This window comes from Morone saxatilis, unplaced genomic scaffold, assembly GCF_004916995.1.
Source record: "Morone saxatilis isolate NCDOM2014 unplaced genomic scaffold, NCSU_SB_2.0 Contig5, whole genome shotgun sequence".
Classification (NCBI taxonomy): Eukaryota; Metazoa; Chordata; class Actinopteri; family Moronidae; genus Morone; species Morone saxatilis.
Window position 1 is genome coordinate 1119322 of NW_023340095.1, and position 23271 is coordinate 1142592.

Sequence of the window (23271 nt, forward strand, 5' to 3'; positions counted from 1 at the left end):
TCTGTTTGTTCTCCAGTCGAGCCGACGGTGACTCTGGATGTGAGTGCTCATGACCTGCTGAACTGCAGAGCTGGAACACCCATCAGGATTCCCGCCACCATCACAGGACGCCCTGTTCCCAAAGTCACCTGGACCTTCGATGGAACCGCAGAGTCCGAGAAGAAGAACGAACTCCACACACTGCCCGTTGACTCAGAGGTTAGACCACTCAGAGTAAAATATTTTAATTATTGTTAAAATATCCCAACTTCAATTGAGTCATCACCAAAACATTGAGCTTTTAGGACATCAACTTTAAGAACATTGAAAATACATAAATTGTGACTTGTGTTTCATTTCAGATCCACTCCACCGACACAACCTCGGTGGTCACGATCCCAGAGAGCAAACTGAACCACAGCGGCCGATACATCATCAATGCAGAGAGCCCCGCTGGACACAAGGTGGTCAAAGTCAGAGTCAACGTGCTCGGTATGTAAAGATTCACGGATTTTATTTATCATATTCTCATTTAACATGTACAGTAAAATGCAAGGTTGCGTTTACCTCTGATCTTACAGTATCACTTGGGTGATGCTTTTAGATTTTAATTTATTGGTTTGTTGATCCGCAGACCTGCCTGGACCTCCAAGAGACCTGAAGGTCAGTGACGTGACAAGGGGAACCTGCCGACTCACCTGGAAAGCTCCAGAGTGCGATGGAGGAGAAAGAGTAAAGAGCTATTTCATCGAGAAGAAGACAGTGGATGGAAAAGCCTGGACCAAGGTAGGACCCCGAACCTGCAGCGGGAAAATCAGTGCGGATATTAAAAAATAACACAACTCTGATCTTGTTCTTCAAGGTGAACCCGGCCTGTGCTGCTCAGTCTCTGGTGGTTCCAGACCTGATCAATGGTCAGGAGTACCTGTTCCGTATCCGGGCTGAAAATCGCTTTGGCTTCGGCCCGTACACTGAGACTGTTGAGGGAACCAAAGCCAGAGATCCAATCCGTATGTCTGATCTCTTTCATTACCTGTTTTCTGCTGCTCAGAGAGAAAAAATATGTATATTTAAATTAGTACTTCAATTAGGTACAGGTTTTAGGTACTTGTATTTCAATTAATGCTACTTAAACTAATTTATACAATTTAACACTTCTGTACTTTTACTTATGGACTTTTACTTAATAGCATTTTACCACAGTGCTCTTGCTACTCTTAGTTAGGTAAATGATCATCTGAATATTTCCTGCACCACAAAAAACCCAGGAAATACATTTACTTTTTTTTTTAAATAATGACCTTGCTTCATCTCAGTACTCACCAGAATGTGATCTTTATGTTGCAGATCCTCCTGATCCTCCAACAAGGTTGAAGATCCAGAGCGTGAGGAAGGGCACCGTGACTTTGACCTGGAAGGCTCCAAAGAACGACGGCGGTTCACCTGTCACACACTACAGCGTTGATCTGCTCTGCTGGGACGCCAGCGGCACCCAGAAGGAGTCCTGGAGGAGGTAAATCATCACCCAAAGGGTCCACTTGGTTCATACTAATTAAGACCCAACCTGGGAACCGACTAATTTTGTACCTGGGCCTCAGGTCCCTAAAGCTGTACTTTACCTGTCACCTCTTAGTTACCGAGGTGATTGATTTCTAGTCACTGATAGGTCAAAAATGTTCCTCAATCAATCATGGCAACGACATTTTGATGTTTGTTGACAATTCCTAATATTTCGATATTATATATATAATTTTTCAATGTTTTCCTGCAATTCAATTAGTACTATTCATTCTTTTTGAAGAATTTCTTCTGTGAAAAAAGCATATACAATCTGTGGTTTACACTCAAAAATGTGGTCCTTCTGATGTATAGTTTTAAATAAAAAAACTTAAAAAAAACTTGAACGTCTGTCTATGCTGTGACCTTCAGGTGTAATAGGAGAGACGTAGACACCACCAGGTTCGAGGTGGAGGACCTGACTGAGGGAGACGAGTATGAGTTCAGAGTGGTGGCGTACAACCAGGCTGGAGCAAGCCGACCTTCATCCACAGCCGGACCCATTGTCATCCAGGACCAGACCTGTAAGACCAGGACCTATGGGGATTTAAGCTGTAGTTACTGCATATTATAACAATGATGAAACTACACATCTTGGCTAGCTCAAATTTAATCAATGGGTTCAAATTCTGATCAAAGTTCTTGATTTGTTAAACCCCAACATTTGCTCTCCCCAATTAATTTCAACCTCTGTTTTCTAGAAAAACACAGAAAAGTCTTCAAAAGGAGAAACAAATTTAAAATGTGTCATTATCTCCTTTTCTTCTGCAGGCGCTCCATCCATCGAGCTGAAGGAGTTCATGGAGGTTGAGCAGGGCTCCGACATCAGCATTGTAGCCAAGATCCGCGGCTGTCCGTTCCCCACGCTCACCTGGTATAAGGCTCCGCCCCACAAGTCTGACGACAAGGTGGAAGTCCAGTACGATGAGCACATCAACAAGATTGTGTCCGATGAGAGCTGCACGCTGCTCATCCAACAGGGCAAACGTCTCGACACCGGCCTGTACACACTGGTGGCCTCCAACAGCCTTGGCAAGGCCTCCAAGGAAATGAGGCTCAACGTGCTCGGTACAAACCTGTTACACTTATTTTTATTACACTATTAGTTTTATTTTTTATGTTTTTTCACACTGAAAGCCTCAATAACCTCCTGGATCATCAAAGCATCAATAACTCTGAGTCAACAATGATTTAGAGAAAATCAGAACTAAACAATAATAAACAATTCTGAAAACATGAACAAAAAACCCTTGATTGCAGTGAACTGCAGGTGTGATTCACCTGAATGATTTCTGTTGTCTGAACCAGTTTTTTGTTATTTTTTAGGCCGGCCTGGTCCTCCCTCCGCTCCCATTAAATTTGAGGAGATCGGAGCCGAGAGGATAACACTCTCCTGGTTGCCGCCAAAGGATGACGGTGGCTCCAAAGTCACAAACTACGTCATCTGGAGGCGCGTGGCCAACAGGAAGACCTGGGTGCCCGTCACCAATGAGCCCAAAGAACGGATCTGGACGGTGGAGAACCTGATGGCAGGACACGAATATGTGTTCCGCATCATGGCCCAGAACAAGTACGGAGTTGGAGAGCCACTGGACAGCGAGCCAGAGGTCGCACGAAACCTCTTCTGTAAGTCAGAGTTTTAAAAAAAAATTAAATTTTTAGACTAGAACAACAAATACTTCAAACAGTCTGTAACTGTCTCATTGATGCAGAAATACTAGATTGGTCACTAATATAAGTTAAATACTTCCTACTGCAGCTGTTCCCGGTCAGTGTGAGAAGCCAACGGTCACCAACGTCACCTTGGACTCTATGACCGTCAACTGGGAGGAGCCGGAGGATGACGGTGGCACCCCGATCACCGGCTACTGGCTGGAGCGCAAAGAGACAACAGGCAAGCGCTGGACACGTGTCACCCGCGACCCCATCCGTCCCATGGGAATGGGCGAGTCATTCGTCGTGAGCGGACTCATTGAGGGCTCCCAGTACCTCTTCAGAGTCTCTGCCATTAACACTGCAGGACCAGGACTCGCCAGCCCTCCCACAGACCCTATCTTTGCCAGAGACCCCATCTGTAAGAGTCAGACACTTAAATCACACAAGTTTCTAATTTAAATAAACACAGGATATTAACTTTCTATGTCTCCCTGTAGCCCCGCCCTCTCCTCCAACCCCGAAGATTTCTGATTGGACGAAGTCCACAGTGGATCTGGTGTGGATTCCTCCTCTGAAGGACGGAGGCTCCAAGATCATTGGATACTGGGTGGAGTATAAGGAGGAGGGCACTGAGGCCTGGGTTAAGGTGAGAGGGAATCAGTCACCACATTTTTATAACACCACTGATCAAGGACCTAGTTTTAGAGATAGAGCTAAGTTAAAAAGCAGCCTTTGACTCTTTTTTTGTTTTACAGGCCAAGGAGACCGAAATCCGCGGCACCCGACTTGTTATTACCGGTCTGAAGACTGGTGGTAAGTACAAGTTCAGGGTGATTGCCTTCAATGTTGCCGGTAACGGCGAGCCAGGAGAAGTCCCAGAGGTGCTCGAGGTCAACGACAGAACCAGTGAGTCCATCTGAAAGTCTAAGAGGGTTACACATTTCAAACCATGGTTCCCTCAACAATATGACCTCTAAGGTAGTACAGTATTTATCCAGTTTGGTTGTAAAAAGCAGAGTAATATTGAGTTTTTTTCCCGCAGTTGCTCCTGAGGTCGACCTGGACGCCTCGGTAAAGGAGAGGATGGTGGTCCATGCTGGGGGCGTGATTCGTATCATTGCTTACGTGTCAGGCCAGCCGTCCCCTGACATCACCTGGAGCAGAGATGGAGCTGCACTGCCTCCTGAGGCTAAAGTGGAGACAACAGCGATCAGCTCATCACTGGTGATCAAACCCTGCACCAGGAGACACCTCGGCGTCTACACGCTGACCGCCAAGAATGCTGGCGGGGAGAAAACGAAGAACATCACTGTTGAAGTTCTGGGTAAAATACTATTTTCTTAGACATCTTATGACTCTTCATTATATTTATTCCCCCGAGGTTATATATTTATTAAACCCCGGTTGTGTCCTACCTCAGATGTTCCTGGACCCGTTGGCATCCCCTTCACCGCCGAGAACCTGAGCAGTGAATCCTGCAAGCTCAACTGGTACTTCCCAGAGAACGACGGTGGTTCTCCCATCAGTAACTACATCATCGAGAAGCGTGAGGCTGAGCGTAAGGCCTGGACCTCACTGTCCTTCACCGCCAGCAGACAGAACGCCGTGGCTCAAGGGCTCACCACTGGAAAGTCCTACTTCTTCAGAGTGGCTGCAGAGAACGCCATCGGCATTGGACCCTTCATGGAGACCTCAGCCGAGATTATCGTCAAGGAACCAATCAGTGAGTTTACAATCATTGTCTCTGCTTGTCTCTGAATGTAAACATTATCCAATGGATAAATTAAAACTGAACCGAAAACAACACAAACCCATAAATGAGTTCCCATCTTCATATATAAATAACCAACCAAATGTGTTTGTGCTCCCCTCAGGTGTGCCTGACCGCCCAGAGGAGCTTGAAGTCACCAAGGTAACCAAGGATTTGATCAGCGTCACCTGGAAGGCACCAAAGTTTGACGGTGGTTCAGAGATCACCATGTACATCCTGGAGGCGCGTATGATCGGCAAAGACAAGTATACCAGACTGACAAAGGAGAAGCTGATGGAAAGGAAGTATACCTACGATGGCCTGAGGGAGGGTGACACCTATCAGTTTAGGGTCATGGCTGTCAACGAGGTCGGCCCGAGCAAGCCGTCATTCAGCACCAAACCCATCACCTGCAAGGACGAACTGGGTAAGGACTTATTATTAACAGGACCAGCTTTGTATGTTTTAATCTGACTTTTGTAATATTGGCAACAATTCGCCATATTCGCACAGTTGCCATTTTTTACATTGTGCTCAGGGTGGAAAGCTCAAAGGGTGGAAAGCCTTTTCTATCATATTGTGTAGGGCTATTGAACAGTATTGTTAGGTAGGACGCGGTTGAGGGCTAACATTAGCTGTTGTCTAAAGGTAGTTAAAGAGTTATCAAATAAGTCACCTTGAAAAATGGCTGAGAAATATATACTGTTTTAGTTTTGTTTTTTTAAACAAACCTGCCAGTATCATCAGCAAAAATTAAGACAAAGGTAGATAAAGATGAAAAAAACAAATCACAGCTTTGAATAAGGAATAGAAAGGGAATAATTGAATATCCGCATATCACTTCATCTGTCTTTGTTTAATCTTTTACAGAGCCGCCAACCATCGAGCTGGACTTCCGTGATAAGATAATAATCCGTGTGGGTGAGAGCTGCCTGCTGCAGGGCCGCTACACCGGTAAACCTTCTCCATCCATTGCGTGGTACCGAGATGATGATGAGCTGAAGGCCGACAAACACATTATGTTCAAGAACACGCTGACCACCATGTCGCTCGGCCTAATGAAGGCGCAGCGCGAGCACAGCGGCAGATATGTGGTAGTGGTTGAGAACAGTACCGGATCTAGGAAGGGAGTCTGCAACATCACGGTTGTCGGTAAGTGGGCAAAACTCATGTAGAGAATATGACATAAGCTAGTATCATCAACAAAAAGAGCTGGAAATATAGATGAAGATGATGATAAATAATGTAGCAACTAAATTCTTGATTTAGATTTAAAGGGGCCCCCCTAGTCAAAGCTTTCAACTGATTTATGTTTAGATACCAGTTTAAACAGCTCAATTTCAGTATCTCTGCCGGAATGATACTTTTTGAGTATCATTTTCCACTGAAAAATCTAGACCTATTAAAATGTAAACATACATAAAAAAGGTTTTTATGTGAAATAAACCAGAATAGAGAATGGAAAGAATAGAACCCTGTGGGACACCAGAAGTAATAGCACCACCCAAGACCGTTGTTTCTTTCCTCCCTGCAGACCGCCCGACCCCTCCTGTTGGCCCAGTGGTGTTTGATGAGGTTCACAGAGAGTACATGGTAATCTCCTGGAAACCTCCTCTGGACAGCGGTGGCATTGATGTCTCCAATTACATCATTGAGAAGAGAGACACCAACAGAGACATGTGGACCACAGTGACGTCTGCCACCACCAAGACTACATGCAAGGTGGGTCCAATTTGGCTGTTGACAAAAATTCTGTCAGCTGTCATTTTAAAAATTGCGATGTGCCAGTGGACGAGGTTGTTATACTTTGGTGGTTCTTTTCTTCTCTCAGATCCCTAAGCTAACTGAGGGCAGGGAATACATCATGAGGATCTCTGCTGAGAACATGTACGGCATCAGTGACCCTCTGGAGTCCGAGGAGATGAGAGCCAAAGATCTCTTCAGTACGTTCTGCTTAAACCCTGCCGACATACATTTACTGTTTTCACATTTCAGTTTTACAAAATTTATTTGAGGAAATTCATTTTTTGATGGTACCAAAACTCCCTTGAAAATATGAAAGTAGCCTAAATCAAAAGGAAGCCCCAAGCATTCAGTCGTCTTCACAAGAGGAATTTATTTTATTTTAGAATTTGTCTGTTTTTTGTTTTGTTTTTTCAGTTGCAAAATTCCCCTGATAGTGTTGCACTCAAACTCCCACAAAATACTGAGTTATATCACTTCCTTTTATAAGTCATGGATACTATTTGTAGTATTAAATACTGCTAAAAGGAAAATATTGGAGCATGTTTGCTCAGTACCTTATATACCCTTTTTAAACCATTTGCAGCTATTTCTTTTTACATATTTTCTGTTTTTACCATATTTTCATGTGTTAACGTAATGTGTAACATTGCGGCACTCAATGGATAACAACAAATTCCTGAGATAATTATGAATGAGCAGAAGCCAGTGATATACAGTTTTAATCAATAAGGAACATCACATTGGACAGAACTTGAACCCCTGAACTACAGAATAAAATCAATTTTGCCCATATAAAATAAAGGTGTGGAAAAACTACACCATCCTATAAATGTTCTTTCTGCAATGGAAATGGATTCTAAAAAAAAAGCTTTGATAGCCTAGTTTTTCTTCTGCTCCCCCCTCCTCCCCACAGGAGTCCCAGAGGCCCCTGATATGCCAACGGTCAGAGAGGTGTACGCCACCAATGCTCTGGTGCTGTGGAACCGTCCTCGCGACGGCGGAAAACCCATCACCAACTACATCCTAGAAAAGAAGGAGCCCACAGCCAAGAGGTGGTCAAGAGCCACCAGAGATCCGCTGTACCCGGCCACTCAGTACCGAGTCCAGGACCTGGTGGAGGGCTGCGAGTATGAGTTCAGGGTGATGGCCGAGAACGAGCTGGGAACTGGAGACCCCAGTGAACCCTCCAAACCCATCCTTGCCAAAGATCCCATCGGTTAGTGCAACACAAACTCATGGAAAACGTTGTTATAGATGTACATATTATCCATATTTCTATTATCTTTCAAGACTATATTCTATATTCATATTTATTTTATTTTTTATTTTATTTTATTTTATTTTATTTTATTTTATTTATTTTTTTCTTAAATTCTATGTAGTATTTACAAATTATCTATTTTTAACATCTATATCACTATACAAAAAGCAAAACATTTCTTTCTACCAGGGTTAATACAGGACCATAGTTGACAATCTTCTTTGACATTTTCTCGTCACAGTGCGTCCCAGCCCTCCAGTGACCCCCGAGGCCTATGATAAGACCAAGGACTCAGTCAGCCTGAAGTGGAAGATGCCCCGCCATGATGGAAAAGGCCGGATCTTGGGTTACCTTGTCGAGTACCAAAAGCCCGGTGCTGTGGAGTGGACTCCTGCCAATGAGACTCCGGAGCAGTGCCCCGACCTCCACTATGTGGTGACAGGCCTAACCGATGGACAGGAGTACATCTTTAGGATCTTCACTGTTAATGCAGCCGGCAAATCTGACCCTGCCTTGGTTAAACAACCCATCAAAGTCCACGACAGACTGGGTAAGGGACTCATTTATAACTCTTCTTCTATCCAAAAATCCAAAACATCCTTAAAAGTAGTAACTAACATTAACTATACCACGTTTACTACATGTACATTACTACATGCACATTATTGCATTACTACTGTTTGTGAATATGACGTCATATAATTTAGTTTCAGTCTGTCAGCAATGAATTAGCAGGTAGACAACAATCTTGTGTTTGAGTTTATTTTGGCCTTAGCTATACATTTTCTATAAATTCAAGTAATATATTCCCATTTCCCTCCACAGAGGAGCCAGAGTTGCTGCTTGACGCCAACATGGCACGTGACCACCTGGCCATGCTGGGCACTGACATTACCTTGAGCGCCACTATTAAAGGCGTACCGACACCCACCGTCAGCTGGAAGAAGAACGATGGTGACGTTCCCACTCACATCACTGTCGCTGTCACCGCCACCGGCAGCAAAGTCTTCATCCCCAAGTCGGTCCGTGCAGACTCTGGCAACTACACCATCACTGCGGAGAATGCTGCTGGAAAGAAATCAGCAACCGTTGCTGTGCTTGTGCTGAGTAAGTGAAACATTCTTAAACAAAATAATTAATTTGATAATTTGATAATTGATTTTTTGTCATGCCATGAAGAAAAACAATATATCTTCATTTATTTTACCCTGGTTTCCACCAGACAAACCCACTCCTCCCAGAGATCTCGTGGTTTCTGAGGTGACCAGCGAGTCTGCCTACCTGACGTGGAAGGCTCCTGAGGACAATGGCGGCGCTGTCATCTCCCACTACATTGTGGAGAAGAAGGATGTGGCTGCTGAGCAGTGGGTGCCCGTCTCTGCAGCCAATAAGAAGCTGAGTCTGATGGCCATGTACCTGATGGAAGGAATCCAGTACCTGTTCAGAGTGGCTGCCGAGAACCAGTTCGGCAGGAGTGACTACGTGATGACCAAGACACCCATCAAGGCTCTCGACCCTCTCTGTGAGTAAAAGTCATAATTATGTTTTGTTGTATCATTTTACCTATTAAAATTTTACAATTAAAATAATAGATTTTTCATCATTTTGTAAATCAATATGCTTATGGCAGCAGTGCCAGCCCGATCCTTATGAGCATACCATCTCATCAAAGATCATCAGCAAATTTAAATAATAAATTAAAATCTACCAATAATTAGCAATTAATTGTTCCTTCCTGGACATCTTTCAGATCCTCCTGGCCCACCTAAGAACCTGCACCACACTGATGCAGACAAGACAGAAGTTTGGTTGGAATGGGAGTGGCCTGACCGCACCGGTGGAAGTGAAATTACCGGCTTCATTGTGGAGCACCAGGAAGAGGGCCAGACTGACTGGGTAACCTTCAAGACAGTCAGCAACAACCATGCTCATGTCACTGGTCTGGTGGAGGGGAAGACTTACCGCTTCAGGGTCAAGTCTCAGAATGCCATCGGCATTAGCCGTCCTGACACCAGCATTCCCATCACCTGCCAGGAGAAGACATGTAAGATACATGATTGTTATGGACTTGTTTTCCTTTATGGGAATTACTGTATGTTCTGAGCCTGAAAATCATCCTAATATTATTGCCGTTTACTTCTCTTTCAGTGCCACCAACTATTGAAGTTGATGTGAAGCTTATTGAAGGTCTTGTTGTCAAAGCTGGCAGTATCATTGTACTTCCAGCCAAGATGACAGGCATCCCCATTCCTACCGCCAAATGGATGACAGATGGCAAAGATATTGTATCTGAGGGCCGCTATAACATTGAGTGTGCTGGATCCTCCACTATCCTCACTATCCCTGAATGCCAGAGAGGAGACACTGGAGAGTACATCCTCACTGTGGCTAATCCTGCAGGTAGCAAGACAGTTGCCCTGCATGTCACCGTGTTGGATCTCCCAGGTGCACCCACTGGACCCATTAACATCTTGGAGGTCACCCCTGATTACATGATGATCCAATGGAGGGCACCTAAGGATGATGGTGGCACGCCTATCACCAACTATGTGGTGGAAAAGAAGGATGTAAAGAAGCCATGGGAGCCCTGGTCTGTAGTTAGCTCCAGCGGCACCGGCACCAAGGCCAAAGTGCCCAGGCTGGAGAAGGGTCGTGAGTACATTGTCCGTGTCCGTGCAGAGAACAAGCTTGGTATTGGCGCAGGACTTGAAAGTCCTCCCACTATTGCCAAGCACATGTTCAACCCTCCTGGACCACCAGGCCTGCCTATGTGCTCTGATATTACAGAGAATGCTGTGACAGTGGAATGGACCCTGCCTGACTATGATGGAGGAAGCCCTATTAGTGGTTATGTAATTGAACGCAGAGAAATGACAGGAAAGTGGATCCGTGTCAACAAAACTCCTGTGCTGGACCTCAGATACAGAGTCTCAGGCCTGTTTGAAGGTAACAGCTATGAGTTCAGAGTATTCGCTGAGAACATTGCTGGTATCAGCGAGCCTTCTCCCACCTCTGACCCTGTGAAAGCCACACGTGCCATCACCAAACCAGGACCTCCAGGCAATCCTAAACTGAAAGACTGGAGCAAGTCATATGCTGACATCTGCTGGACCAAGCCTACAAGAGACGGAGGCAGTCCCATCCTGGGCTATTTGGTTGAGGCTCAGAAGTCAGGAACTGCCCAGTGGGATAGAATCAACAAGGACCTTATCAAAATGTGTGCCTACAGAGTACCAGGTCTCATTGAAGGAATGGAGTACAGATTCCGCATCAGAGCCACCAACAAGGTTGGAGACAGTGAACCCAGGGAACTTACTGAAACTGTCCTAGCAAAGGACATCCTTGTGCCCCCAGAGGTTGTTGTTGATGTGTCCTGCCGTGACTCTCTGACGGTCAGGGCAGGTCAGATCATAAGTTTGATTACCAGGGTGAAGGGCAGACCAGACCCAGAGATCACATGGACCAAAGATGCCAGAGCCTTGTCTCGGGACAAGCGCACTGATATTAACAACAACTACCCTCTGTGTGAACTGGTCATCAATGATGCAGTCAGGTCAGACTACGGTAAATATGCCATTGTCGCCAAAAACAGTAGTGGACAGGCACAGGCCACCATTATTGTCAATGTTCTTGACACACCAGGAGCTTGCCAAAACCTGAAAGTAGCGTACATAACCAAGAACTCCTGCATGGTGTCCTGGGAGAACCCTGAAGACAATGGAGGCACTGAGATCACTCAGTACATTATTGAGTGCCGTCAGCCCAGCCAGAGAGGATGGACCATGGTCTCCAATGACTGCACCAAGCGCCTGATAAAGGCCCCTCTTACTGAGGGCTGCGAGTACTTCTTCCGTGTCAGCGCAGAGAACAAGATCGGCGCTGGCCCATCCACTGAGACCAAGACACCTGTTCTGGCAGTTGATCCCATTGAGAAGCCTGGTGAACCCATTGACTTCCACATCGCTGAAATTGGCAAAACCTTCTGCTTCCTCAAGTGGAAGAAGCCAGACTATGATGGCGGTAGCCGTAACATCGCTTATCATGTTGAGAAGAAGCCAAAAGAGGCTGAGGAGTGGGAGAGGCTTCACAAGGGTGCCATCAAGGAGACTTACTTCATGGCTGACAGGTGCATTGAAAACCAGATCTACCAGTTCAGAGTTCAGACAAAGAATGAGGGAGGTGAGAGCAACTGGGTGACCACAGCTGAAGTCCTGGTTAAGGAACAGCTGGTGGAGCCCGAAATCAAGATTAAACTGGATGGAACACTCGTGGTCAAGGCAGGAGACTCAATTCCTATTGAGGCAACAGTAAAGGGTAAACCTCAGCCTGATGTCAAATGGACCAAGGATGAAAGCACAGAGGAGATAAAGAAGACCCCCAGGCTTCAGATTGAAACTGGCACTGACTTCTCAAAGCTGCTGCTTACTGGCGCCAGGCGCACTGACAGTGGCAAATATGTTGTTTCTGCCTCCAACAGTGCAGGAACCTGCTCTGCTCATGCAAAGGTCAATGTCCTGGATAGACCTGGCCCCATCAGGGAACTCAAGGTGTCTGGTATCACCATTGACAGGTGTAATCTGGCCTGGGAAGTCCCAGAGGATGATGGCGGCTGTGATATTTACAACTACATTATTGAGAAATGTGAGACAAAGAGAGGCGTCTGGTCTGTCCACTCCAATGCTGTCATCACCAATAAAGCTAAGGTCACCCGTCTGATTGAGGGCAATGAGTATATCTTCAGAGTTCGTGCTGAGAATAAGATGGGTCCTGGCCCTGCAGTGCAGAGTGAGGCCATTGTCGCTGGCACCCAGTTCAGTGTGCCTGATGCACCTGAGGCACCAGAGGTCACCAAGATTGCTAAAGAAGAAATGGCTGTGGAGTGGTCAGAGCCAGAGAAAGATGGCGGAAAGCCAATCACAGGTTATCTGTTGGAAAAGAGGGAGGAGCATGCTGTTAGGTGGTCTCCTGTCAACAAGGATCCATTGCCTGGAACTCGTTTCACAGTCACTGGACTACTGCCCCTCCATGACTACCAGTACAGAGTAAAGGCTGTCAATGAAGTTGGCATTGGCAACCCAAGCAAGCCTTCACGTGCCATCACTGCCAAGGACACAGTTGGTATGTAACCAGTTATAATGTTTTCATTGTGTCTAATATATATTTACTAAAAAATTTACCTTGTGTTGGGATTACTATAGACATTTTCACACACCCCTATGTCTTTATACAGAGCCTCCAGCACCACCTAGCAACTTGAAGGTCCTGGACAGCACCAAGTCCACTGTCACCCTGGGCTGGACCAAGCCTGTATCCGATGGTGGAGCTCCTATCATTGGCTATGTTGTGGAGATGAGGGCACAGGGAAGCGCCAAGAAAGGAGACGATAGTTGGAAGAGGTGCAATGTGGCAGCTCAGCTGGTCGTATGTGAGTTCACAGTCTCAAGTCTGGATGAGACACTTGTGTATGAATTCAGAGTGTCTGCTCAGAACCAAGTGGGCATGAGCCTGCCCTGCAACCTGGAAGGTGCTGTGATCCCCAAGGAGATTCTAGGTGAGAACTTAATTAAATTTTAGTTGCTTTTATGTTAACTAGGCTAATATGAGTTTCACATGATAACATGGGGGCGGAACTAGAATGTGCAAACTGTGATCCATACTTGCAACACCAAGCTGATACCTGCACTGTTCCTTCTGACAGAGGCACCAGAGATTGACTTGGACGCCAGCCTGAAGCAGGGACTGACAGTGAGAGCCGGCTGTCCCATCAGACTATGTGCTACCATCAGAGGTAGACCACCTCCTAAAGTCACTTGGAGGAGGATGGGCATTGACAACGTGGTCAGGAAGGGAAAAGTCGACATCATTGACACCATGACCTTCCTGGTCATCCCTGATAGCACCCGTAACGATTCTGGCAAATACTGTCTGACTCTACAGAGTCCTGCCGGAGAGAAGGCTGTGTTTGTCAATGTTAAGGTTCTGGGTAAGTTCTGGTTTTCTTTTAATACTACACACAAGTTGTTGCATTTGACAATCACAAAAGGTTGCTCACATCAAAATGCCATCTTTCAGTTGAATCAAGAAAAAAAACAATATAATATTCTAATATTTTTAATGACAGACACTCCGGGACCTGTGCTGAATCTGGAAGCTACTGACATCAAACAGACATCAGCAAACTTGTCCTGGAGTCCTCCAGAGATTGATGGTGGCAGTGAGGTCACTCACTACATTGTCGAGAAGCGTGCGATCGACCGCAAGACGTGGGCAACTGTCAAGGGCGAAGTTGAGAAGGATAAGATTCCATTCAAAGTCAGTGGCCTGATGCCAGGCACTGAGTACTACTTCAGAGTCACAGCTGTCAATGAGTACGGGTCTGGAGTTCCCAAAGTGTCACCCACTTCCTACCTGGCCTCTGATCCTGTCAGTACGTATTGTCTCTTAGTCCCACAATGTGACAGCAGAACTAAGAACTCACACACGCACTGCTCGGTTCTCTTTTCTCAATGATTAGGAACATCTGAACATACCTTTCTGATTATCTTCTACAGGCAAGCCCGATCCCTGTGAGAAGATTGAGGTTCTGGAGATCACTAAGAACAGTGCCACAGTCGGCTGGGTGAAGCCTGCAAGGGATGGTGGTGCCAAGATAGATGGTTACGTAATTGAATACATTGAGGTCAAACCTCCTCCCGAGCCTCCAGCACCTGTGGAGGTTTGTCATATGATCAATGATTCTTCTCTGACTGCTTTGATCCATTGATATCACCATAAGATTGTAGTAAATCAAATTAAGCTGTATGTGCTAATCTACAAACCTCAATTTGCCACAGGTTCCAGAGGGAGAGGAAGCTCCACCACCACCCCCACCACCTCCAGTGGTAGAGGAAGAAGAAGAACCTGAAAAGGAAGTCTGGAACGCCTACACTACAGTGAAAGGTTTGATGATCAGCATCAGCGGCCTCAAGGAGGGCAAGAGGTACAAGTTCAGAGTGGCTGCCAAGAACATCATGGGCATGAGCTCGTTCACCGAGACTAGGCAGCCGATCGAGATCAAGGAACAGATGTGTAAGTTGTCACGTCAGATTATTAAGAGATTATTAAAAAATAGTTTATCATTTATTCAGGCCAGTTAAATTGTCTTATGTTCAAATATCTCTTGATTAGGACATATTTTGAAATAAGAAATATTGGTGATGGTAACATAGTAAAGTAAGATCTAGAGATAGCACTGAATTAGACCAACATTTTTTATCTCTGGGCTGCTTTTTAGCTTTCCTGGATAATCAAATCAAATTCTCATGTTCTCACCTGCAGTGGAGCCAAAGATTGTCATGCCAGAGACAGCAAGCGCCAGAGCTGGAGCCAAGCTCAGAGTGGAAGCACTGGTTTCTGGAAAACCTGCCCCAACCTGCAAGTGGATGCGTGGTGAGAATGCAGTTGTCCCGTCCAGCCGTCTGGCCGTGCACCAGTCCGGCAACATGTGTGTCTTGATCATCAAAGATGTGTCAAGGACTGATAGTGGAGAGTACAGCCTGGTGGCTGAGAACAGCTCTGCAAAGGTGGTCGAGACCCTGAAGATCATCATTAGAGGTCAGTATAACCCACCATAAGATAATTTGAAGAAATTAAAAGTATTTTGAAGATTTTGGGAAGAACAGATTTACCTGGTGTGATGGATATGTTTATAGCTATTTATTCCCACGTGTTTCAGACATCCCCGGTCCTCCCGAGGGCCCTGTGGTGATCAGTGACATTGACTCTGATGCCTGTTCTTTGTCCTGGAACAAACCACTGGAGGACGGAGGCAGTAATATCACCAACTATGTGGTGGAAAAATGCGATGTGAGTAGAGGCGACTGGGTGATGGCGGTCTCTTCTGGTCTGAAGACAAGTTGCAGGCTTGGGAAGCTCATCCCCGGAAAGGAGTATGCGTTCCGTATCCGTGCTGAGAACCGTTATGGCGTGTCAGACCCTATTCAGTCTGACAGGATGGTTGCCAAGTTCCCCTTCGGTAAGATAACTGAAATATTTCCCTGGGCAGTCTTTCATTAGCTTTAGATTTAAGTTGGTTTTATCATTACAGGCAATATTAATTTTGGTTTTTTTGGTCACCAGATGTTCCTAGTGAACCCCTCAACTGCCGCATCAACAAGACCAACAAAGACTGTATGTTCGTGGCCTGGGATAAGCCTGAAAGTGATGGTGGCAGTCCTATCACAGGTTACTATATTGAGCGTAAGGAGAGGAACAGCCTGCTGTGGGTGAAGGCCAATGACACTGTTGTCCGCACCACTGAGTACCCATGTGCCGGCCTCATTGAGGGCCTGGAATACACTTTCAGAGTGTCCGCCATTAACCGTGCTGGCCAGGGCAAAGCAAGCAAGAAGACTGACTTTGTCACTGCCAGAACGCCTATTGGTAGGTTTGCCACCTCGGAAATAACATCTACACAAAAAGCTTTATTCTATTCATTTAATCTTGTTTCCTTACCTTTGCTCATTTTTCCCTTTTTCACAGACACTCCAGGTAAACCTGAGGTCCTGGACGTGACCAAGAACTCTGTCACTCTTGTTTGGACCCGTCCCAAGAACGACGGTGGCAGCAAGATCATTGGCTACTACGTTGAGGCCATGCGGGTGCCTGGAGACATCTGGATCCGCTGCAACACTAGCAGCCAGAACGTCCCAAGGGAGGAGTATACAGTGACTGGCCTGGAGAGAGACCTGCAGTACCAGTTCAGAGTCATTGCCAAAACTGCTGTCAACTTGAGCAAACCCTCCGAGCCCACAGACCCTGTCCTGGTCTGTGCCGAGAATGGTGAGAGGTTTTGATCTAACACACTTGTGACCAGGCTGATAAACCAGTCACTAAAATAACAAAGCAACTGCAGTCTCTGACTCTCACTGACAGTAACACTGCTTTATCTCACCTTTACAAACACAGTCCCTCCAAGGGTGGAGCTTAATGCCAGAATGCAGAAGGGTTTGAAGGTGAAGGCGGGATCCACAATCCTCCTAGAGGCTGAGGTGTTCGGTAAGCCTATGCCCAGAGTGACCTGGAAGAGAGGTGACGATAGCCTAAAGTCAGGTGAAGGCCAGGTCATTACCCAGCAAAGGAATCACTTCCAGCTGGAGATAATGGCAGTCACCAAGGAGCACACAGGAACCTACACCATATCTGCTGAGAATGCCAGTGGTTCCAAGACCGCCGAAATCCAGGTCAACGTCCTGGGTGAGTACTTTAGTCTCTTCTTTTAGGGGTGTCACAATCTAAAAGCTGTATTCACATTAAAGGACCAGTGTGTAGGATTTAGTGGTATCTAGAGGTGAAGTTACAAATTTCGACAAACTGAATACTGCTTGCCTTGCAAGTGTGTAGGAGAAACTATAATGGCTGTGCAACTTGCAAAAAATGCGAACACCCCTATCAAGATCCATTGTTTGGTTTGCCCATTTTGGGCTACTGTAGAAACATGGAGGACTCTGTAGAAGAGGACCAGCTTACTCTGTAGATAAAACAGCTAATTTTAAGATAACAAAAACACGATTCTTATTGTCAGGTGATTATATACTAATGAAAACATGAATATTATATTCCATGTCTGAAAATAGATCCTCCTAAATGTAACACACTGGACCTTAAATTCTGCATAATATGTACAAGGCTTCAGCAAGCAACATGCTGTGCACAATTGACTGATATTTTATTGTTTTGTGTCATGTCAGATGTGCCTGGCCCTCCTGCCAGTGCCAAATACATAGAGGTGTTTGCCACCCGTATCAAGATGTCCTGGGAGCCACCTCTGCAGGACGGCGGAGCCTCTGTCAGCAACTATATTGTGGACAAGCGTGAAACCAGCAGGGCCAACTGGGCCCAGGTCTCCGCCAAGATCAAGGGTGAGGTCCTTGAGCTTAACGTGGAGAAGCTGATCGAGGGTCATGAGTACCAGTTCCGAATCCGTGCTGAGAACACTTGGGGAGTTGGAGATGCCCTCATTACCAACCCTGTCGTCGCCAAGAACCCATTCTGTGAGTCATCGCCAGCATTTCCTCTGAGTTCATGCACACACATAGCAATAATGGTAGTGAAGAACTTTAGCAGTCAGTACTACAATTTAAAATACTCTAGTCAAAAACTTTGAGATACAACAGGCAGCATCTACACTACTCTATCCAGCGTACTGTGACATTGCATATTCTGTCAACAACTAAAGCTTCTTATCACAATGTGCTTTCATTTGTTTGCTTATTTAAAACTCTACTTTAATACCTAAACTAAAACCAAAAACTCTGGTGTCACTTCTAGCTGTGCCTGGCCCTTGTGAGGCCCCAGTGATTACCAATATGACCAAAGATCATATGACTGTGAGCTGGAAGGAGCCTGCCGATGATGGAAAGTCCACCATCCTGGGTTACATGCTGGAAAAGAAAGAGACCAAGGAGATGAACTGGACCAAGGTGAACAGGAAGCCCATGACGGAGAGGACTCTCGAAGTTACAGGCCTCACAGAGGGAGTCGAGTACGAGTTCAGAGTCATTGCTGTCAACGTGGCAGGGCTTGGCAAACCCAGCGAGCCCTCCGCTGGCACCACCGCACAGAATCCCATCAGTGAGTTCTATGACCTCTAAAAACTATGCAAAGTTCTTTTTTTAATGAAATAATATGTATATTGTCAGTATTTAATCTAACCTGCGTCAATGTGCTGTTCCCCAGCTCCTCCTGGCCCCGTTGTGAACCCCAGTGTGACGGACACCACCCACAGCACCATCAGCCTCACCTGGACTGCTCCCGCCAATGATGGTGGATGCCCTATTATTGGATACTTGGTGGAGTGCAAGAGGACTGACACCACAGACTGGATCCGCTGCAATGTCCCCAGGAACCTGCAGGAGACCAACTACGTCATACAGAACCTTATTGACAAGTCTGAGTACCAGTGCCGCGTCAGTGCTGTCAACAAGGTTGGCTTCAGCGAGCCTGTTGAAGTACCTGGCAAGCATGTTGCCAAGGACATCATCGGTAAGTATGATTTTGATTTTATTCAACACTATTTTGATAGGGAGTCCAAGTTGGAACTCATATGTTATTTTCACCTAAATATTCCATTCCATACATACAATACAATTTTACATTTTTACCTTACACTTCACACATTTACAGCTGCTTTGATAAAAGGGCCCTTGTGTATTGCCATTTCAATAATAAGTCTTTCCACACACTCATAAAACTTTCCTCTGTGTGTGTTCATGCAGTTGCTCCCGAAGCAGAGCTGAGTGCGGAGCTGAAGGAGGTCCTGGAGTTGCAGGCTGGAACCACCATGAGGCTGCAGGCCACCATCAAGGGCCGTCCCATTCCCAGGATCACCTGGGCAAAGATGAACACCAACATCAAGGACCGCCAGGGCATTGTCATTAAATCCACCAACACTGACACCATGGTGGTGGTGGAGCATGTCAACAGATATGACGCTGGCAAATACATTCTGAACCTGGAGGGCTTGGCTGGCATGAAGATGTACACCATCATTGTCAAGGTTTTTGGTGAGTGAAGGACTGAGATTATTGCATTTGCTCAGTTAATAAATATTAACAGTTTGTTTGCATTGGTTGTACTCTGCAGACACCATTATAAGTGTTGTTGTAACTCTCCAGATTCTCCCGGACCACCAGTCAACCTGATGGTGAAGGAAACATCCAAGGACAGTGCTTCCATGTACTGGGATGCCCCACTTATTGACGGTGGCTATGAAGTCACACACTACATTGTGGAGAAGCGTGACACTGAGAGGAAGGCCTGGTCCGTCGTCTCCAACAACTGCAACAAGACATCATTCAAGGTGCCGGACCTGGATGCTGGACGGTCCTACTGCTTCAGAGTGTCAGCAGTTAACCAGCTTGGTGCTGGAGAATGTTGTGAGACAGCCGACTCAGTCAGAGCATCTGGTAGGTTTGATGACAGATTTTGTGCTTCTTTTGTTTTTTGTTTTTGCAAATATCATACTCACCACCCTCATTTTTACTTTTCCAGAGGAGCCAGGGCCTGTCATGGACTTCAAGACCCTACTGGTTACCAAGGACTCTTGCACTCTAAGCTGGAAGAAACCCCTCACTGATGGTGGCAGCCGTATCATCTGCTATGTGCTGGAAGTTCTCAATGGTGATGACAAGTACAAGGAGCTAATGAGGTCTAAAAACATGCAATACAGTGCCAAGGATCTGGTGGTGGGCAAAGAGTACAACTACAGAGTCAAGGCTGTGAATGACTCAGGAGAGGGCGCTGTCAAGGAACTCGCAGTTGTCGCCAAGGACCAGATCAGTAAGCGACTGTCCATGTTTATAAAACTTACCAACAAAGAACTATTTAAGGAGTATTCAAAGTAACATTTTTAAATTCGCATTCTTTCTCTCTGTAGTCTCTCCTAGCTGTGACTTGAGGGAGCTGCCCAACATGTGCTACATCGCCAAGGAGGGCAGCACTGTCCGTCTGAAGATCCCGATCATCGGCAAACCTATTCCCAAGGTCTCCTGGAAAAAGGGAGATGACGAAGACCTGACAGACACCGGCAGAGTATGTGCAGAGTCCTCTTCAGTCAACACTACGCTCTTTATTAGGGACTGCCAGAGGAGTGATGCTTCCAAATACACCATCACCCTAAGGAACAGTGCTGGAACCAAGGAGTCCACCATTTTCATCAGGTGGGAATCATGCTTTACCAGGGTTTTCAATGTCAGAGTATGTAATACAACATGAAGATAATATTTTCCTCAGAATGGGTCAAGCTATACTAGTTCAATCATATCCATGCATTACTTGCTATGTTTAAATAAGTGACAATTGAACCATCTCCTTTCAGGGTGGTGGGTAAACCCGGCATCCCTGTTGGACCCATTAAGTTCAAAGATGTTGCTGCCGATGGTGCTACACTGAAGTGGGGTGCTCCTAAGGATGATGGTGGTTCAGAGATCACAAACTACATCCTGGAAAAGAGGGACTCCATCACCAACATGTGGGTGACTGTTTCCTCAACTGTGGAGGACAACACCATGAGGGTAACTGGTCTCCATGAGGGCACAGAGTATATCTTCAGAGTTTGTGCTGAGAACAAGTACGGCGTTGGAGAGGGACTCAAGTCTGAGCCCATCGTTGCTAAACATCCATTCAGTAAGTGACTGTAACTCATATATTTTAAAGGCTGAATGTCAAGTGTTTAACTTAAAAATTAAGCTTCTCCTCACTGTACAATATCACTGTTTTTCTTCAGATGTTCCCGATGCTCCTCCTCCACCTCAGATCATGAGCATGCGCCACGACTCCGCTTACCTGGCCTGGTCTGACCCCAGGAAAACTGGAGGATCTCCCATCACAGGTACCGTTAGCTTGGATACTTGGCCTGCCTACTGACAAACATCAATGTTATTTTGTCTTATATTATTTGACTGCTTTGCTGCTTTTAGCTCTTTATCTATATGGTGTGCATGTGAGCTCAATGTAGATTTTGTTTTTCCTGTTTGGTACTACATTCAGGCTACCATGTTGAGTTCAAGGAGAGGAACAGTATGTTGTGGAAGAGGGCGAGCCCGGCTGCCTTGAGGATGAAGGAGCACAAGGTAACTGGGCTGACTGAAGGTCTGGAGTATGAGTTCAGAGTCATGGCAATCAACCTGGCTGGCATCGGCAGGCCGAGCACTCCCACTGATCCACGGGTGGCACTGGATCCCATTGGTGAGTGTACAAAGTTTAGCAATGAGTATGAAAAAGTACAATATGAAATAAAATATGAAACAATGCATTTCTTTTTGTTAAATCCATATCATTAGATGCCCCTGGTAAACCTGATGTCATCAGCATTACCAGAAGCACTGTGACCCTCCAATGGACCGAGCCACAGTTTGATGGTGGCCACAGACTGACTGGCTACATTGTTGAGAAGCGTGATCTGCCTTCTAAGATCTGGGTAAAAGCCAACAATGTGAATGTTGTGGAGCCTGCATTCACTGTAAATGATCTTCAGGAGGGCTGCAAATACGAATTCAGAATCAGGGCAAAGAATGCTGCTGGCGCTCTCAGCCCGCCCTCAGAGCAGACAGATACCATTATCTGCAGAGATGAATATGGTAAAAACAACCGATAATATCAATAATATATTGTCTCACTCATGTTGCAGTATACTTGTGATCTGTGATCATCCTGGCATAATATATTTTTCCTGTTTTATTCCACAGCTGCACCGACCATTATTATCGATACTCAGGTGAAGGAGGGACTGACTGTCCGAGCTGGTGATACTATTGTCATCACTGCCACAAGCATTTTAGGCAAACCTGCACCAACTTCATGCTGGTCAAAGGGAGGGAAGTATTTTAAACCCTCTGATCTTGTTCAAATTGAGACCACTACAACTTCCTCCACCCTGTCCATCAAGTATGCTGGCAGGAAGGACAGTGGCGAGTATATCATCACTGCCAGTAACCCCTTTGGTGTGAAGGAGGAAACCGTCAAGGTCACAGTTCTGGATGTTCCTAGTGCTCCTGGACCCATTGAATGCAGTGGTGTCTCCTCTGAAAAGGTCAATCTTACCTGGACAGCTCCTACTGAGGATGGAGGCTCTCCTATCAAGTATTACACCCTAGAGAAGAGAGAGACCAGCCGCCTGCTATGGACTATCCTGGAAGAGAAGGTCATCGACTGTCACTATGTGGCCAACAAGCTCATCCAGGGCAATGAGTACTTCTTCAGAGTCTCTGCTGTTAACCAGTACGGCGCCAGTGAGCCATCTCAGTCTGAAGCAGTCAAGATGGTTGATAGATTTGGTATGTGCAGTTAGTTTATGCTCCTCAATGCATCTTACATCCTACATTTTTGCAAATTACTCTGAACAAAGAATACAGACTATGCAGATTCATGAATGTGTTTCTTCTGTCTATTTGTACAGGTCCTCCTGGTCCACCGTCTAAACCAGAGGTTGAGAAAGTCGATGGACATTCAGCCACTGTGATCTGGAGGAGACCAACTGAGGATGGAGGAAGTGACATCACAGGTTATTGTGTTGAGAAGAAGGAGAAAAAGGGTATGAGATGGATAAGGGCCTCCAAGAAATCCATTGCTGAGCTCAGCTTTGAAGTTACCGGTCTCACAGAGGGCATCGAGTATGAGTTCCGTGTTCTTGCTGAGAACAGAGCTGGATTTGGAGATCCAAGTGAACCATCTATGCCTGTCAGAACAATAGTTGTTGCCTGTAAGTAAAAAAGAAGAAAGAAGTGTTACATTATTTCTTATGTTAAGACACAGAATGTTATATTTGCACTACACTAACCACTTA

General features: G+C 45.8%; 1 protein-coding gene across 30 annotated transcripts in view; it reads left to right on the plus strand.

Moving 5' to 3' along the window:
• The window catches only part of LOC118338832 (titin-like), a 176484-nt gene that overhangs the window by 108642 nt on the left and 44571 nt on the right, over window positions 1-23271 (plus strand). For all 30 annotated transcript variants that reach the window (XM_035676237.1, XM_035676206.1, XM_035676210.1 and 27 more), the window contains 46 exons: window positions 17-198; window positions 342-471; window positions 614-765; window positions 842-989; window positions 1327-1492; window positions 1909-2060; window positions 2308-2604; window positions 2863-3162; window positions 3296-3610; window positions 3690-3838; window positions 3948-4098; window positions 4235-4516; window positions 4613-4915; window positions 5067-5369; window positions 5813-6094; window positions 6477-6664; window positions 6774-6885; window positions 7602-7904; window positions 8191-8499; window positions 8775-9056; window positions 9172-9471; window positions 9700-9993; window positions 10098-13067; window positions 13180-13500; window positions 13648-13932; window positions 14071-14376; window positions 14501-14664; window positions 14783-15017; window positions 15267-15542; window positions 15664-15963; window positions 16068-16370; window positions 16470-16769; window positions 16896-17183; window positions 17678-17980; window positions 18258-18560; window positions 18666-18971; window positions 19205-19492; window positions 19604-19894; window positions 19980-20267; window positions 20365-20647; window positions 20806-21113; window positions 21214-21318; window positions 21477-21674; window positions 21770-22066; window positions 22175-22762; window positions 22885-23187. In XM_035676237.1, the coding sequence (XP_035532130.1) occupies window positions 17-198; window positions 342-471; window positions 614-765; window positions 842-989; window positions 1327-1492; window positions 1909-2060; window positions 2308-2604; window positions 2863-3162; window positions 3296-3610; window positions 3690-3838; window positions 3948-4098; window positions 4235-4516; window positions 4613-4915; window positions 5067-5369; window positions 5813-6094; window positions 6477-6664; window positions 6774-6885; window positions 7602-7904; window positions 8191-8499; window positions 8775-9056; window positions 9172-9471; window positions 9700-9993; window positions 10098-13067; window positions 13180-13500; window positions 13648-13932; window positions 14071-14376; window positions 14501-14664; window positions 14783-15017; window positions 15267-15542; window positions 15664-15963; window positions 16068-16370; window positions 16470-16769; window positions 16896-17183; window positions 17678-17980; window positions 18258-18560; window positions 18666-18971; window positions 19205-19492; window positions 19604-19894; window positions 19980-20267; window positions 20365-20647; window positions 20806-21113; window positions 21214-21318; window positions 21477-21674; window positions 21770-22066; window positions 22175-22762; window positions 22885-23187 (14709 nt within the window). The remainder of the gene's footprint in view (window positions 1-16; window positions 199-341; window positions 472-613; window positions 766-841; window positions 990-1326; window positions 1493-1908; window positions 2061-2307; window positions 2605-2862; window positions 3163-3295; window positions 3611-3689; window positions 3839-3947; window positions 4099-4234; window positions 4517-4612; window positions 4916-5066; window positions 5370-5812; window positions 6095-6476; window positions 6665-6773; window positions 6886-7601; window positions 7905-8190; window positions 8500-8774; window positions 9057-9171; window positions 9472-9699; window positions 9994-10097; window positions 13068-13179; window positions 13501-13647; window positions 13933-14070; window positions 14377-14500; window positions 14665-14782; window positions 15018-15266; window positions 15543-15663; window positions 15964-16067; window positions 16371-16469; window positions 16770-16895; window positions 17184-17677; window positions 17981-18257; window positions 18561-18665; window positions 18972-19204; window positions 19493-19603; window positions 19895-19979; window positions 20268-20364; window positions 20648-20805; window positions 21114-21213; window positions 21319-21476; window positions 21675-21769; window positions 22067-22174; window positions 22763-22884; window positions 23188-23271) is intronic.